A 15,114-nucleotide genomic window follows, 5' to 3' on the forward strand; every position below is an offset into this window, starting at 1 on the left:
AACACGCACACATGCACACACACTGTCCAGTCTAACCCAGCCCCTCTGATCTATGTGCCCACTTAACTTCACTCTAATATTGGTGTGCGCCTGTTTGCCATGAAGCACAGTTGGATTTTTGTTTGCTAATTTCAGCAAAGATGTGTTCATCTTCTGTGTAAAGCCAAGGTAAGAGTTTTTCATCTTTGTGTTTTTATCTTTGTGACAGTTTTGATCTGAAGAGAAGCTATTCATTATTTGAACTAGAGAGAATTAAGATACTAATGCAACACCATGAAGTCATGTCAGGAAGGATTTTAAAACGTTTTTTAACAACCATCTCCTTAATTTCTGTCATCCACATATTTGTTTCTAAAGAGGTTATGTTTACCTGTCCATTTGTTTGTTTGTAAGCAATTTTACACAAAATACATGATATCCATGAGAAAAGGGTTTGGTATGGGTCAAGGAAGAAGCCAGTACAGTTGGTGCAGATTTTAATCAGGGGGAAATTCAGGCTTTTTTCTTCCTTTAACATTGCAAGAGGGTGTTTTTCATCTTTTTATACTCTTTCTCCAGGGAATAATTCATTGTTTCTCCATGGGGGGATTATGGAATCTGGCGCAGTTATGGAACTGAGTGTGTGCAATTCAGTGGAATTTGACTGATTTCAAAGGACTGTCGGGCAATGCTGGGTCTTCGGGTCATTCTAGTTTCTACATGTAAAACCCTCACCCTTTGGTCAAGTCAAAACCGAAATCCTTCTCCTGACAAAGTGAAAAATTGAGCATACTAGCTTTGTTCCAGCGGCCAAACAACAGAGAACTAAGCAGTTTCAGTGATCAGATTGAGGTAACCTTTATTGGAGAAGTGACGGGCAGCACTAATAATATCATCTGTTGATCCAGTAGTATTCAAGCATATACTTAATTGTTATGCTTGAATACTACTGGATCAACAGGTGATATTATTAAGCAACATTAAGCAACAGCGTCCCAACATTTGTCTTTTCTGGTGTTGTCTTTATACAACATGTTCCGAGGATCATACAACTCACTGTACTTCTCCACTTCAATTATTAATTTAATGTCATCCATGTTGAAGAACTTCTCCGTTGTTTTCTCCGTTAAATGTCGGGTGTCGAGGGTAAATTACGTATTCTCCACTCAAGCCTATGTGGAGAATACGTAGCCCCCCCTCTCTCTCTTTTTTTATCTTTATCACTGCTTGTGTGGCTGTAGTGGATGGGCAGAGGGGGACATTTAATAATGTCATTGGTAAAATTAAAACTCCAGGACAACAGAAGGGGAAATCAAAGTATAGGATGCATATTTGATCATTTATATCATATAAAATATGTCATCAATATCGTTTAAAATCATTTTTCAGTGTGTTTCCTGGCGTGATACGCTCGCATCAAGCGCAAAAAATAGACTTAATCGTATCAGGGCATCATGAAATACCAGGAGTGTGCGTGTGTGTGTGTGTGTACAACACTGTACAGCCGCTGCAGAGGGGCTGAAGAGCCGCATTCGGCTCCCTGTGTAAAACTGAATTTGTATGATGTATTGGACGTTTCTGTGTCTCCTGTGGAAGCAGTGTCCATCACTTTTAGCTGTGCTCTGGAAACACTTACATTGTGGTTTCTCCTCTATTTGCAGCGCGTTTCTCAATTTGCAGCGCGTTTCTCTGTTTGCTGTGCATTTGCCTATTTGCTCTGCATTTCTGTAATGTGTTGCGTTGTGTTGTGAAATTGATGGAGATGTTTTCTTACTTTGCTTGTGTTTTGTCAACTTGCATGTGTTTTCTTAAATTGCTGTTCCTTGAGCTCTCAGGGCCACCGTAATGCCCTGATCTAGTGTCTTGTACAGAAGAGAGTATGTGTTCTATTCTCTTTTCTATGCTCTATTCTCACAATGGTGTACAGATGTAATGTGTGAGGTTGGTCAATAATTCCTCATTATTCAAATGTCCACAAGCCCAAACTTTCATATTCGCCATAAAACAGCGTCATTTACATCGTGTTTTTAGCCTAAATGTCAACTACTGGATGTGGTGATGCTGGTTGACGGAGCCATACAAAAGCGCACCACATGTTTGCCATAGAGCAGCGGTTCCCGATTTTTTAGACCACGCACTACATCCCGACTGGTTTCACGCACCCCCAATTCCCCACCCCTTAAAAAAAACGCAACAGGGCCTATTTATAGCAGCATTCAATTCAACATCTTTATTCATGAACACATGATCAGAACACACAAAACTAACAGAAATAATCAAGAATGTTTGTGATTGTGTATTTATGAGGCAATTCATTGTCATTCTCATCTGATATGTTTTCCTCCCAGAGTAACAATGTTTTCCAGAGTAAGTCTGATTCTGATCGGAGCTGCGTACATCTACTATCAGGTAAATATGCTTCTAAGTCTGGGTTAAATACTTTAAGACAGAAATACAACCAAGTGCATGTTTTGAATATACCCACTGTAATTCTATCTTTATACTCTTATTATATTTTTGTTCAATCAATTAAGTCTTGCATATATAATAACATTAATTGACTAAATATTAAAAGGACAAAATAGAACTTTACTGTAGAGCCTCTGTAGCCATTTTTGCTCTGCAGGTATATTAACATGTATATATTTAAATTTGAAATAAGACTGAATCATGATAGAAAGTATAAATCTGTTGTTTACCTGTTCTTGTCATTGCAGGTCAACGCATTAGGTGAGTCGTTTGGCAACTTTGTCATACATTATATAATATTTTTCAGAAACCTCCGTAAATTGGACAAGAATTAAGGGGCTGAGTTTACCATTATATAAATAGGCCAAATTGTGTAAAATTGTAGATACATTACAATTGAACTGTTAGCAGATACCCCTCGCCTGCCCCTTCCCCTCCAAACATGAAAGAGTACCTGTGGTAGCCTTCAATTGTCATAAAAACTCAAAGGTATTTAATTTGTCCAGTTTGAGCTACTGTAAAAAATGTTGTGGCATCCGTAGAGAGGACCCGCTCCGGATGTAAATATAAAGTATCTAAAATATAAAGGGACAATTCTAGAGTAAGGCAATCAATAATCATACGGTTTACATGATCCACATGTGACAACATCACTAGGATTTTTTCATATTTTATTTCTGCCAATAAATCTCTTTTTACCTGAATATTACACACTGAACCTTTAACATAAACGATCTGTAACGATAGCTTAACTAAAAACAAACAAAACAGAACCAAACCCAAAAAGCTCTTATCAGGAGGGGGAGAGAGAAGGAGCCGACTTACTGCTGCCAGCTTACTCCCAGCAGGTGAGGCCAATTCCAAAATCACACACTGTATGTATGTTAATAAATGAAGAGTATAGGGCTACACTCTCTTATGTATCAGATTATTTAAGTTCAACTGGTTGCTATGAATCCAAAAAGATAACACACAAAAATATTGTTTTGTAGACTGTGGCATTGCTGAGCTGGATTTGGAAAATAACATCACGATGGAGACCCAGACTATCTTGTCAGGTTTGAACATGTCAGTGTCAATCCAGGTGGTGCAAGCGGTTTCCGTCAACGTGATGATTTCAGAAATCGAACTGGTTTCAGGTATCTTGCAGAAGCACTTTCTTCTTTCTGTGGTTATTTCACACTGCGACAGGGGAACGAGAGGGAGTTGGGAAGCACGATGCACTGCGAAGATGAAAATTGTATTTGATTTATTTCACATGCATACAAACTGGAGGCTGTTTCATGAAATATATTTGAATTAGCACTTTTTTATGTATAGCATGACTAAACCTAACACTGGCAAATTAACACTTTATTTTGACAAACCAGTAAAACTAGCACATTCCTAAAATTCCTAAAAAAAAATCCTGTCTCTGCAAATTAACAATTATTTGCAATTTATCTAACTGCATGAACCTCTCAGACGAAATGTAATGTCACTTAAATGTTATAGATACAGAATGCATTAATATTGTAGCGTCCTCGCTTACAGAGGACAAGGAACTTCTTCGTCATTGACATGTCACTTATCACTTCACTCCATCACTCGTACCATCAACAACCCTTCACTTCCTCATTTACTCCCGCTCCCTAACACAACCAGCCAATGAGAGACTGTCTTCCCCAAACAACCCCATCCTATTGGTCCAAACGATCACATGTTGATGGGGAGCTAACTCAAAACAGGTCAATCTGAGGAGGGCTGTTTTAGACAGGGCAAAAAGGGTGCTGTTTTAAATGATCCTTGTGGTATTTTGACCAAAATATGTTACAGACATTTCATTAGGACCCCAAGGAACCATATCAACTGTGGTAAAATGGACATACGATGTGCCCTTTAAGTCATCTGATGATATTTACCTTTAACCAGAGAGTTATTGTTGCCTAAATCTAACCACAGTGGGACTTATGATGCAAACCCCAGTCTCTGACTACAATCTATGGGATTTACGATTTTTTGCCATCAATATTTAATTAATTGTTCAATTAATTAGCTACATCCGTTTGTTTAGAAAAAGGACAGTTACTCTTTAAAAAGGCTGTTTTTATGTAAAAGTATTATATTTTTAAAAAGAATTCAGAATCGTAAAGTCACCCAATCGACATTATGAGGATAAAATCGGTATACCTATTTTCTTCATCAGCTAATTATCATTTATTGAATCCACCCACACCTACAGTCACAGTAACTTTACATTTTTCATTCAGTTTCAACCTTGATTAATACAAATTTAGTCATTGCATTTAATGTTACAAAAACAAATTTAGATTTCAAACTGAGTTTTGAGGGTTTTAGGAATCTGACGATTGGGCTTCACTTTCTAGAATGCTTTCTGATTGGAGACACAACCAGTTGCAATTGCTCTGTCGGGTACAGTTGGAGCAACGAAGTGTGCTACAATTCCTCATGCTGCACCGAAACAACTTGCACACAAAACGTGGCCCACATCGAACCACTCTGCGTTGCCAAAGTCCAAGGTACCAGTCATGATATTTGACCCGATATTTGTAGTATTTTTACTAGTATTTTCACTTGATAATTTGTAGTATTTTGAAAAGATCTATGGTGCATAATATAGCAAAGGTCATTAAAACAACAACAGTTTTTGTATATATTTAATAATATTTATACTGTAGAGAGCAAAACTAAAACTAATGATAATATTATCAATCTACAGTTTCAATCTATGGAACTGTTACACTGACGTCTGGATCCTGGGATGCTGACAAAACTACACAGGTACATTTTTCTCTTGTGACAGACTTATAATACCAGAAGGTGTTTGTCTCTAAAAAACACAAGTCAGATATACATGATTTAACACTCTTTCTTTTCAAAGCTGAAGAGTGCGTTCGGATCTCGATTGAATGGCTATGAGTCCCTGAACGTAACTGGTAGCAGGTAATGTACCTTGCTTGGAAAATATTTTTGATAGGCTTTTGAGACAAAATAACACAAAACATCTTCCATGTCCTTACCCAAATGTACACTTTGCTATGTCATTAACCGATATACTTATTTATTCTTTCCAAAGCGGCGGAACTGCTGACTTCAAGGCAGTCGTCTGCATCAAACTAAAGACCTCTGTACTTAATCAATTGCTGGAGGATCTGATGGCCAATCTCTCAGCTAATGTTCGGGTCGACAATGTAGGTCAGTGAAAAAGAGTCATTCATTTAGATCACAATCTTGTAAAAGATGTATTGCATGTTCCCTATAGACTACTATCTATATTTTGAACTCTGAAAAAATATTATATACAATGTGGCATTAATGCATCAGGAGAAATCCTTTTTACCTTTATTTCTTAAAACACAGTTATAAATGATAACTTTTTGAGGTTTCACTGTAAAGCACGGTGAACAACAATTTTTGAGCATAATACATATCATATAGAATAATGAACCTCCAACACAATCACCTTGGGTAGCAATATGTTCGTGGTCAGTGAATGACGGCTGCATCGTTGATCTGCTGTATCACATGCATGTCTATTGTTTACACAAGGACCGTTTCTTATGCGTGCCTTCTGCAGGGCTGCTACCTTAGGTGTCCAGTATGGCTTTTGTATTTTCCTTGTAATAAAAGTAGCCTAGAATAAAGTAACCATAACCCTGATGTTCTCAACTAAATGCCAGGAAACTTTGGTATGAAGCCCAGCATCCCCCGTGCCAAACTAAAAGGCAAGAAATTGCGCACGACCCGCTCCAGCATCAATTGGGCCTGGGAATTAGGACATTTCTGTGCACTAAATAATTTATATTACTCAGAAAAGTAGGTTACAAAGGTAATCTTACATTTGCATGCACTGTAGTAACCTGGTTACTATAAATCTGTAGGAGGCAATTATTGGATTCCTCCCTAGCCCCTCGCCTTATGATGGCAGAATGACTTGGTTGTTTATCATCATTGCATTGTCAATTAAAAGATGAATTTCATACAAATTTCTTCATGTTTATACCATGGGAGCAACAAAAAAGGTAAAAGTTTCCAATCATCCACTGGGGCATGTGAGTATGTAAGGGTGATTTAAACAGGAGGTGTCAAGGTATGTTGCTGTGGACGAAATACTGGGACAGATAGATGAATGACAGTTCACACAAACCAGTGGAAATTAGCTGCTTTCAGACATGAGTTTGTCCTCCCAGAACCCTGAAGAAAATTCCGGATAATGTCTGAATAAGCCTAGTTGAGAACACAGCATTGCTTTGAACACGCCTGAGCAGAGAATCTCCTGCTGCGTTGGTCATCTGTGAAATGCAAACTCTGGAGAAAGTCAGAAGCCCATTATGCAGTCGTTCTCTGGAGTCCATGTCTAACATCCACTGTATTGCTTTGTATCCATGTTGCCTTCTTCAACTAGGAATGGTCAACATCACAGCTCCAGAGGATATCGTGTCCTACGAGTCCAGCCCAACACTGAAATGCACATTTGAGGGGTCAGTACATAGCACTGGCTGGAAGTTGATCAGGGAACAAAAGCCTTTGGAGCTCACGAGTGGTACTGTGGTGACTCTAACAGACTGCAGTAGTGATCCGAAATACAGTTCTTGTATTGCAGTTACACTCAACAAAGTGATCAGCTCCGGGTCAGGCAAGTACAAACGTTTCACACTGAAAAATGTTGTTAAGTTTCTACTGCAGCGATAAAATGCCTGACATGAGTTTTTTCCAGTGAATGTGAAGTTTACGTTCTGAGTGACAATCTGGGTATGGTAACGTGATTGGTGCAATGTCAGTGTGAACAATGGCATTGTACTTTATTGAGAAAAAGACAAGCAATATGTCTGGAAAGCTTCCCTGATACACACTTAGTCCACAGAGAGTGACCAGTGCTTTTAATTGATACACTCTCCCTGATTGTTCTGCATTTTTTCCCCTCTGTTTAAAGGGTATTTTGGTCATTTTCCTCTATCTGGTTGAGGCCCAGATGGCATATGGATGTGGGCCACTTCAGGCAGTGATGCAGCACTTAAAGGGGCTCATTTATAACCATTTCGTATGCACAAAACGGGGCCTGAAATGTGCGTATGCCACTTCTCACGCAAACGTTGGGATTTATAAAAACAAATTTAATGGGAAAGTTTTGCGTATTTCCACGCAAAATCTGACCCATGCAAAAGAACAATTTGGAGATGGGAAAATGGCGAACCGAAGCAGATTATTGACCCAATCCATCATTTACCTTAAAACCAAAAGCTTAGTTTTGCTCGCGTGACATATCTGTTCCACACGAGCCCTTTTAATTAAAAAATATATAAAACAACTCACTGCAAATTACGTTCAGATTCCATTTAACAGCGGAGTTAAAGAGCCAAGTCATTAATAGTTTTTAATAATATCTTCTAACACTGTGCGTGTATCATCAAATCACTGCAGTGAAGGTGACTTTGCCATCAGTCGCACAGAGCGCACAGAGCGAACTGGAGATCACTTACAAGAAATGAAGAAACTTTCCAAATAATATCCCAGAGTGGAGGTGAGGATCCACTGATGTGAGGGAATCGGTCAGATACTCTAAATAAATAAATACTGCCGTGACAGTGGTGTGGGGATCTGCTCGATGTGTGCATGCGAATGGAAGGATGAGGAGGAAGCGAGGGTTCAACGATTTCTGATCTCACACATTGTGTTATCCACAGCAGTAGCAGCTGTAAGTATATTTCCTTTATTAGTGACATCACTGCTGTCCCATAAAATCGTTCTCCACCTCAATAACAGACACCTCGATGTCAGTGTCAGAAAGTTTCGCTTCCTCTTCACATCGCTTGATGCCGTGACTCTGTGAGGACTCAAGGTGGAAACCCATTTCAGTTTGTCTGTGGCCGGGACAAACTGATTGTTGGCGGACTATCCCAAAACAAATGTGGGCATTTATTGGCTTTTTTGGCTTTAGGCAGGATCTAATCTGGATGTGAGCCCAAAGTAAATGGTTAAAAGGGTTTTGTATTTATATAGCGCTTTTCTAGTCTTGATGACCACTCAAAGTGAACCGTATGGTAAATGTTTATTATGGCCACAATACCACAAAACAAATGCAGGCCACCTATGGCACCTTTGGTTGATGTGCGGTATTGCGATGGCTTAAGGCCAATGTATGCTTCTCCGAGTCCGTTACGGACCGACGGACGGACGGATCGGACAGACACTTTTTGATTTATAGTTCTCCGTTGCTGAAAAAAATTGGGCACCAGAACAGTAGGCTGCGCAAAGGAAGACAAGCTTAGAGAAGCCTACCTCATGAGTTCTCAGAAGAAGTCCACGTTCATTATTTACCTGCTCCCGGCTTTTCACACACACAGTGTACGATGGCAACTCAATAAAATAAAGTGACACCCAGCGGGTCATAATGCTTATGTTATCGTTTCTTAGCGCAGCGGTTCCACGGTCTTGTTTCCGAACTGCGTTGCTAATTCAACAGCTTGAAGCTACACGGAGGCAGCTAGCTTCCCCCCCAGCTTCCACACACACAGTCAGCAGGGACTCCCGATACTAACTACTACCAAGTATGTGATCGTACACACATGCCGTCAGGGCTCTTACCAGCCACCGTCAGCCGGACAACTCCGCACTTGTCACATTAATCGTAGAATCGTAGTTGTGTTTGGGTTTATTGTGATATAGAAAATGAAACAGGAAGTTTGAGGTCCGGAAATGATGTCGACCAATGGCTATCCGTAGGCTCTCCGCCATGCCGACGTGTAGTTAGAAAAATCAGAGCTGCACGAAAAGCTCTCCATGGAGCCCGGAGAGGGCGTTCCCATGCATATAAGGCGGTCCTATCTGTCCGTCAAAACGGAGAAGCATAAATTGGCCTTTACTTGTGGCCCAGATCCTGCAAACAGGAGTTTAACGCCCAAGTGCCATTATTCCTTGCACGATGTGGGCCAGCTGACAATGTTTGATGCGAGTCAAAACAATTTAGCTATGTGTGGGTTAATGACAGAGGATATCACACCTTGTAAGCCTTATTAGGCAAGTTGTTATTCATGTCTTTGTACTTTTCAAATAAAATCTGATTGATTGATAGAATCATTTTTCATTAATTGGAAACCTCACTTCCTCTTTTCATTTGAATAAATGAGATTGAGCAAAACATAAATGTCTCCTGCTCTTGGATCCCGTCAAGATATTTTTCTCTTACTGCAATTTTCCGGATTCATGACACGTGCGCACCAGCCAATTTTGCTCTCACCACCATGCGTATGTTTGTGAATCAGAATCATTCTAAATCGACAGGCACGTGTCCGCTCTCTGCAATTTGTATACCGCCATGCCTCTATTTCTCCATATAAGGACATCCGTTTGTCATGAAGAGAGCAGGTATGCATGGTCTGAGGAAGTTCTACATTTGTTCCCAGAGCACGAACAAATTTAGGTCAGAACATGTTGATGAATCCCAGATTTGTGCGTCAAATGGGTTGTCTAAAACCAACCTGTTATCCCACAATCTCGGTGGGAGACTGCACAGTACACTCGTAATCTGATGATTTTTCAGAAAAAATTTCAGGAAAGGGTTAGGGTTAGCCGCTTATGCTTTACATTAATTTGTAATGTCCCTTTGTCGTTTGCCATCTTTGAAATATTTATTGCTTTACATCATTGTACTATATGTTGTGATTAGAATCACGTGTGATTGTTATCAAAGGACTACTTGGTCCTGTGTGTGTTGACAATCTATTTATATGATAATTACAAAAGTGACCCTCCTTATGTCTATGGTAAATGGTCTGTATTTAAAGTATTTGGTGCATTTCTAGTCTTGCACTCAAAGTGCTTCACAGTACGGTTTTGCCATCAACCCTAATTATGTGCAGTCCTTCTATCATACATTAATCCCACACTGCCACACATCTGTAGGAGGCATTTTGTTCAGTATTTTGCCCAAGGGCACTTCTTGTAGTGGTCAATCTGCAAACCATTTGGTTGAACCTTTGTGTAAAAAATCTCTATGTCTCTGGAGTTAGGTTTAACACTGCAGATTCTGCATTCAATCATGTCTGAATAGGGGGTTTCTGTGTTTGTGTGCCCGTCACAAATACATTTGTACATTATGACGTTTCATCAGTGAAAAACTGAAGTGCTGGTACATACTTGTGCAAAAAGTGATTCAAGTCATCTTTTAGACCAAAAAGTCTAATTCATTCTGTTTTCAGCTGTAGAAGGTAATTTACATTTTCCACAGGTACATATGAGTGTCGATTCACTTTTGGGTCAGTCACACACACAGCCAAGGCAAAGCTGAAAGTGGCACTCCTGCCTGAAAAGATCACCATGAAAATTGATCCACCTGTTGCAGACTGTTCAGACAGCAGTAACTTAGAAAAGCCTGTGATTGTGAATGTGAATGCCACCATCCAAAATAGCAATGAGAGCTACAACGTTTTCTGGCAGTTCCCTGGAGCGGGGCTAAATAAAGGATCCAAACCAGGTAAGACAAACCTACAATATATTTCCTTCTGTGAGCTTCAGCTCCAAAATACATGATGATAGTAAGACATATTTAAATTCACTTAAATGCACTTAAATACATGCAAAATCTAAAACAACAAATGGAGCCATGAAACAAGCATCTGTTTTTCGTTGCAGCTTCTGAAGGTACCCTGGTCTTTTCTTTCAAGTCTGAGTTCTCATGCAGGAAAATGAATGAAACAAAATGGGAAGTCAGTTTTAAAAACCAAAAAGGACAGACGAAAAATGAAAGCGTGAATATCCTAGTGATTAGTGGTACGATTATTAAACCTTTATTGGATTTCACCTGATCAAATTTCTAACTGTCTTCGGTATAATCTATTTATAAGGTTAAATTATTATGTGTAAGTGTTTTGTATTTCTTTTCTCTAACCATCTAATGGTGTGCTGCATTTTTTCTAGCATCGGAAAAATATTGCACTGAAAATGACAATTGGCCAAAAACCCCAGGAGGAGGTACAGTGATTAATCAGTGTGAAAACGGCAAGACTGGTTACAAGTCTCGTACTTGTAGTAAAGATGGCGAGTGGCAGACAGTGTTCTCCTCATGCATCAGCGCAGAGTTGAAGAAAGTTATAAATGCAGCAGAGGTAAGTGTTGCATTATAGCTCGTGTAGCACTCCCTGGACTCAGAAAAGTAAAATCCTGATGTTTTGTCAAAATGAATTATGTAAATAGTATATCTGAACCTTATTTATATATTTTTAACATTTTTTAGCGGTTATTGTTAAATTTTTCTGCACAAATGGCCCTGGATGAAATTACCAAATTCATTCTCTATCATGGTCTAATGCAGTGATTTTCAACCTATTTTGATACACGGCAAATTTTTTACGTTTACTAAATCCTGGGGCACACCACCAACCAAAATGACACAAAATGACACTCTATGGCCTAACACAGTACATGTAATACATATAGTTAGTAATGTAGTTTCTAAATGTACTAAAAAGCACTATTTTAAATTATTTCAGCCCTTTATTACTCTTATCTTTTAATGAGCACAAATTGAATCAGATTTATGAAACAATCTTTGATTTAACTAAACTTTATTTAACAGAGACATATTATGCCCATTTTATCAATAAAAAATACCACAAAGGCCATTTACAACAGGACCTTTTTACCCCGTCTAAAACCGCCCTCCTCAGATTGACCTGTTTTGAGTGCCAATAGTTACTCCCACCGTTTACCCGCTCTTCATTGAATTTCTTCACTTTGACATTCAGAGCATTGGGCAGAAATCACATCGCGTCAACACCCACCGTGGGCCTTCGCGATGCTTTGTTTTAATTAAACAGTCGGATTCCCCTGGTCCCCACCAGTTCTAAGTCAGCTGCTAGGCGCCAGCCGAGGCCCACTGCCGGAAGGCGGCCCCCCGCGCGAACGGAGGGTTCCCTCAGCGGGCGCCGTAGCTGGGGTGATCCAAGAGAAGGGCCCGACACGCGTCCAGAGTCGCCGCCGCCGAACGCCGTACCCGGTCCCCTCCAACCGGTCCCCGCCTCCCGAACCGCCGACAGACACCGCCCCGCGATCCAAGAGAAAGAAAGCCCCCGCATCAACGACGCCGTGAGGCGCTGCGGACGAGGACCTTCCCCCCCAAAAAAAACAGCGCGCGGTGCCGCACACTGAGCCTCCGGTGGAGAGGAGGGCGACGGGGCGACTGCTCCCCCAGCCGCGGCACGTGCCCAGCGGTTTAACCACAAATACCAATGAACAACAATGATATCGGTGAAAGTCAAGTTTATTACCGATGTGCCAAGGCACGAGGCGAATATCGGCCGCTACCAATGTTCGGCCGATACATCGGTGCAACACTAGATATTTGATAATTTCCCCCGGCACACCTGACCGCGGCACGCTGGTTGAAAAACACTGGTATAATGAAGTTACACATGCCAAGCACCAATCACTGATCAGAATGCACACAAGAGGACCTATCAGTTCCCTGATCAGTTTATCAGGTCACCTCCTTATATACATGTATATACATTCTTGTATTTTTAGTTTATTTGTAGCACCTTGTATTGCAACTTTGCATGGAAGGCTATGAATATATTAAAGCTAGACGAAAAGCAGATTCTTCCATCAGCCACAAATCTCAACGTCTAGCTCAAAAATGTTAATTACAAAAAAACTCTCAAAGCCACTCACAGAAATTATGGAATATTATAATTCCAAGGTCACAGCTGTTTAGACTCCATTTCCATTAGGGTCAAGGTGATGTTGTTTGTGTTCTTTTGTAGACTGTTACTCTAAGATATTTAGTTTTTGTTTCTAGAGCTTCAAGACGGGCATAGGGGCTACACAGGAAGCAGCCATGGGGATCTTTCAATCACTTAAGGACACCACTAAATCTAATTCTAGTAATGACCCTGCTGGAATCAGTGCTTCTATCAGCATAATGAATGTAATGGCCACTGGATCAGAAAGCATCACCTTGAAGGAAGAAGTCTTTGATGTAAGTCATTACTACTTTTACTGTAATTGATGTATAGTATTGAGCTGCATAACATTCTCAACACAAAGAACTGGTGTCTATGTTTTTTTTTCAAAACTTTCACTCACATCGTTTTGCCTTCCTCAGCAGACAGAGTGGCTCAGTTGTCATGGTGATAGTTGTTTTAAACCTCAGTTCAAAATTCATGTGTTAACAAATGGGGGTGGCACAGTGGTGAAAGAACGTTCCCGGTTCCAGTCCCAGCATGGCTGAGGCCAACCCTGCATGTGTTTTCTCCAGGTATTCTGGTTAGGTTTGGAGACAATGATCAATAGGTGGGGTTGTCTTCAGTGTGTGAAATACCCAATACCCTGCGCTCCAGTGTTATGCATATGTTATGCACCTCCCCAGATTACCCCCCACCCCAAAAAAACTTAAATAACTAACATACATAGATAGAAAAATAAATGAATTAAGAGATAAATATTAAGTCAATAGTGATTGTTATATTTTGATTAGTTTGACGCTCTCCACATGAATTCACTAAGGTTTGTGTGGCAAAAAATTCTGGTTATAGCCTTTACAGTCCAGGAGGCTCCGCTGGTCAAAAAGAGACTCTTCTCCTCCGCTCTTTTCTAATCGCTCAATCAATACTGCCGCAATGAATTTAAAACACCTTTTTGTGTCATAATCTGCGGGAAAAATTTCTCTCCTGTCTGATGGAGTGTTGGTGTGTGTGTGTGCTCGTCTCTCTTGCTCTTGACGATCACATTCATTTAGTTATAGATCCATTCAACTCGATTCCATTTTATATGTATTGTGCTAAATCATAATAAACATTATCTCAAGGCACTTTACGTAGAAGGTCGAAACCTTAATAATTATAGTGAAACCGAACAGTTCCCACAATGAGGAAGTGCTTCCTCATTGTGAGGCGACAAAAAACCTCCCTAAATGATATCAGATGCCGCCAATGCAAAATGAAAGTAGCAGAAACAGTAAATGCTCGACATAACCTTTAAAATAAATTGTTATGACAATTAGAAGTAACAAATATTTTTTGTTACAGAGACCCTCCCAGAATTTTGGTGTTGAGGCTTTCAGGGGGTCTCAAGTATCAATCAGGGGGATTCTCTCTCTCTCTCTCTCTCTGTATTCTGGCCCTGTGATAGAATGGTGACTTGTTCCGGATGTGCCCACCTCTCACCCAGCTGGAATTGGCTCAAGTGCCCCTCACAACCCTCAAAGGATAAGCATTATAGATGGATGAATGGTTGGATAGCAAGTGGTCATATGGGGTTCAAGCATTCAAGTTCAATTGTAAATATTTCGAAGATGCTACAGATGCCTGTGTTCATGTGAAGGCTGAGAAAAACAGTGTTTTTAGTTTTACTTTTGACCATTGATGACCGAGGTCGACATTATTAAAACCATTTCATGAAACATTACTGACTGCTTCTATGGAAAGTCAAGAGACCATTTTGTGAACGATTCACACGAACAATATCTGACATTAGACTCTTAAATTGTAGTAAATTGTCAATAATCTCCTAAACGCAGAATAATACCTTAGAGGGATAATCCAAGGAAATATTAAAATTCACACATTGACAACCTATTCTGATAGAGGGTTGAGTTACATGTTTGAGTTCACAAAAATTTAAACTCAAAGGGGTCAAGAGCATTAACGCCAAATCCAATTTAAGTAAAAT

General features: G+C 40.0%; 1 protein-coding gene across 2 annotated transcripts in view; it reads left to right on the plus strand.

The window, feature by feature from the left end:
• The window catches only part of LOC128459723 (adhesion G protein-coupled receptor F5), a 23,075-nt gene continuing 7,961 nt past the window's right edge, over positions 1-15,114 (plus strand). Inside the window, exons 1-13 of one of the 2 annotated variants that reach the window (XM_053444541.1) lie at positions 1-168; positions 2,328-2,388; positions 2,697-2,709; positions 3,441-3,587; positions 4,815-4,967; positions 5,168-5,229; positions 5,330-5,391; positions 5,525-5,643; positions 6,854-7,084; positions 10,676-10,921; positions 11,080-11,217; positions 11,365-11,552; positions 13,244-13,423. In XM_053444541.1, coding sequence (XP_053300516.1) covers positions 2,335-2,388; positions 2,697-2,709; positions 3,441-3,587; positions 4,815-4,967; positions 5,168-5,229; positions 5,330-5,391; positions 5,525-5,643; positions 6,854-7,084; positions 10,676-10,921; positions 11,080-11,217; positions 11,365-11,552; positions 13,244-13,423 — 1,593 coding nt within the window. In that variant the 5' untranslated portion in view covers positions 1-168; positions 2,328-2,334. The remainder of the gene's footprint in view (positions 169-2,327; positions 2,389-2,696; positions 2,710-3,440; positions 3,588-4,814; positions 4,968-5,167; positions 5,230-5,329; positions 5,392-5,524; positions 5,644-6,853; positions 7,085-10,675; positions 10,922-11,079; positions 11,218-11,364; positions 11,553-13,243; positions 13,424-15,114) is intronic. The other variant, XM_053444542.1, reaches the window with a different exon arrangement.

The sequence above is a fragment of the Pleuronectes platessa genome, chromosome 17, assembly GCF_947347685.1.
Source record: "Pleuronectes platessa chromosome 17, fPlePla1.1, whole genome shotgun sequence".
Taxonomy (NCBI): domain Eukaryota; kingdom Metazoa; phylum Chordata; class Actinopteri; order Pleuronectiformes; family Pleuronectidae; genus Pleuronectes; species Pleuronectes platessa.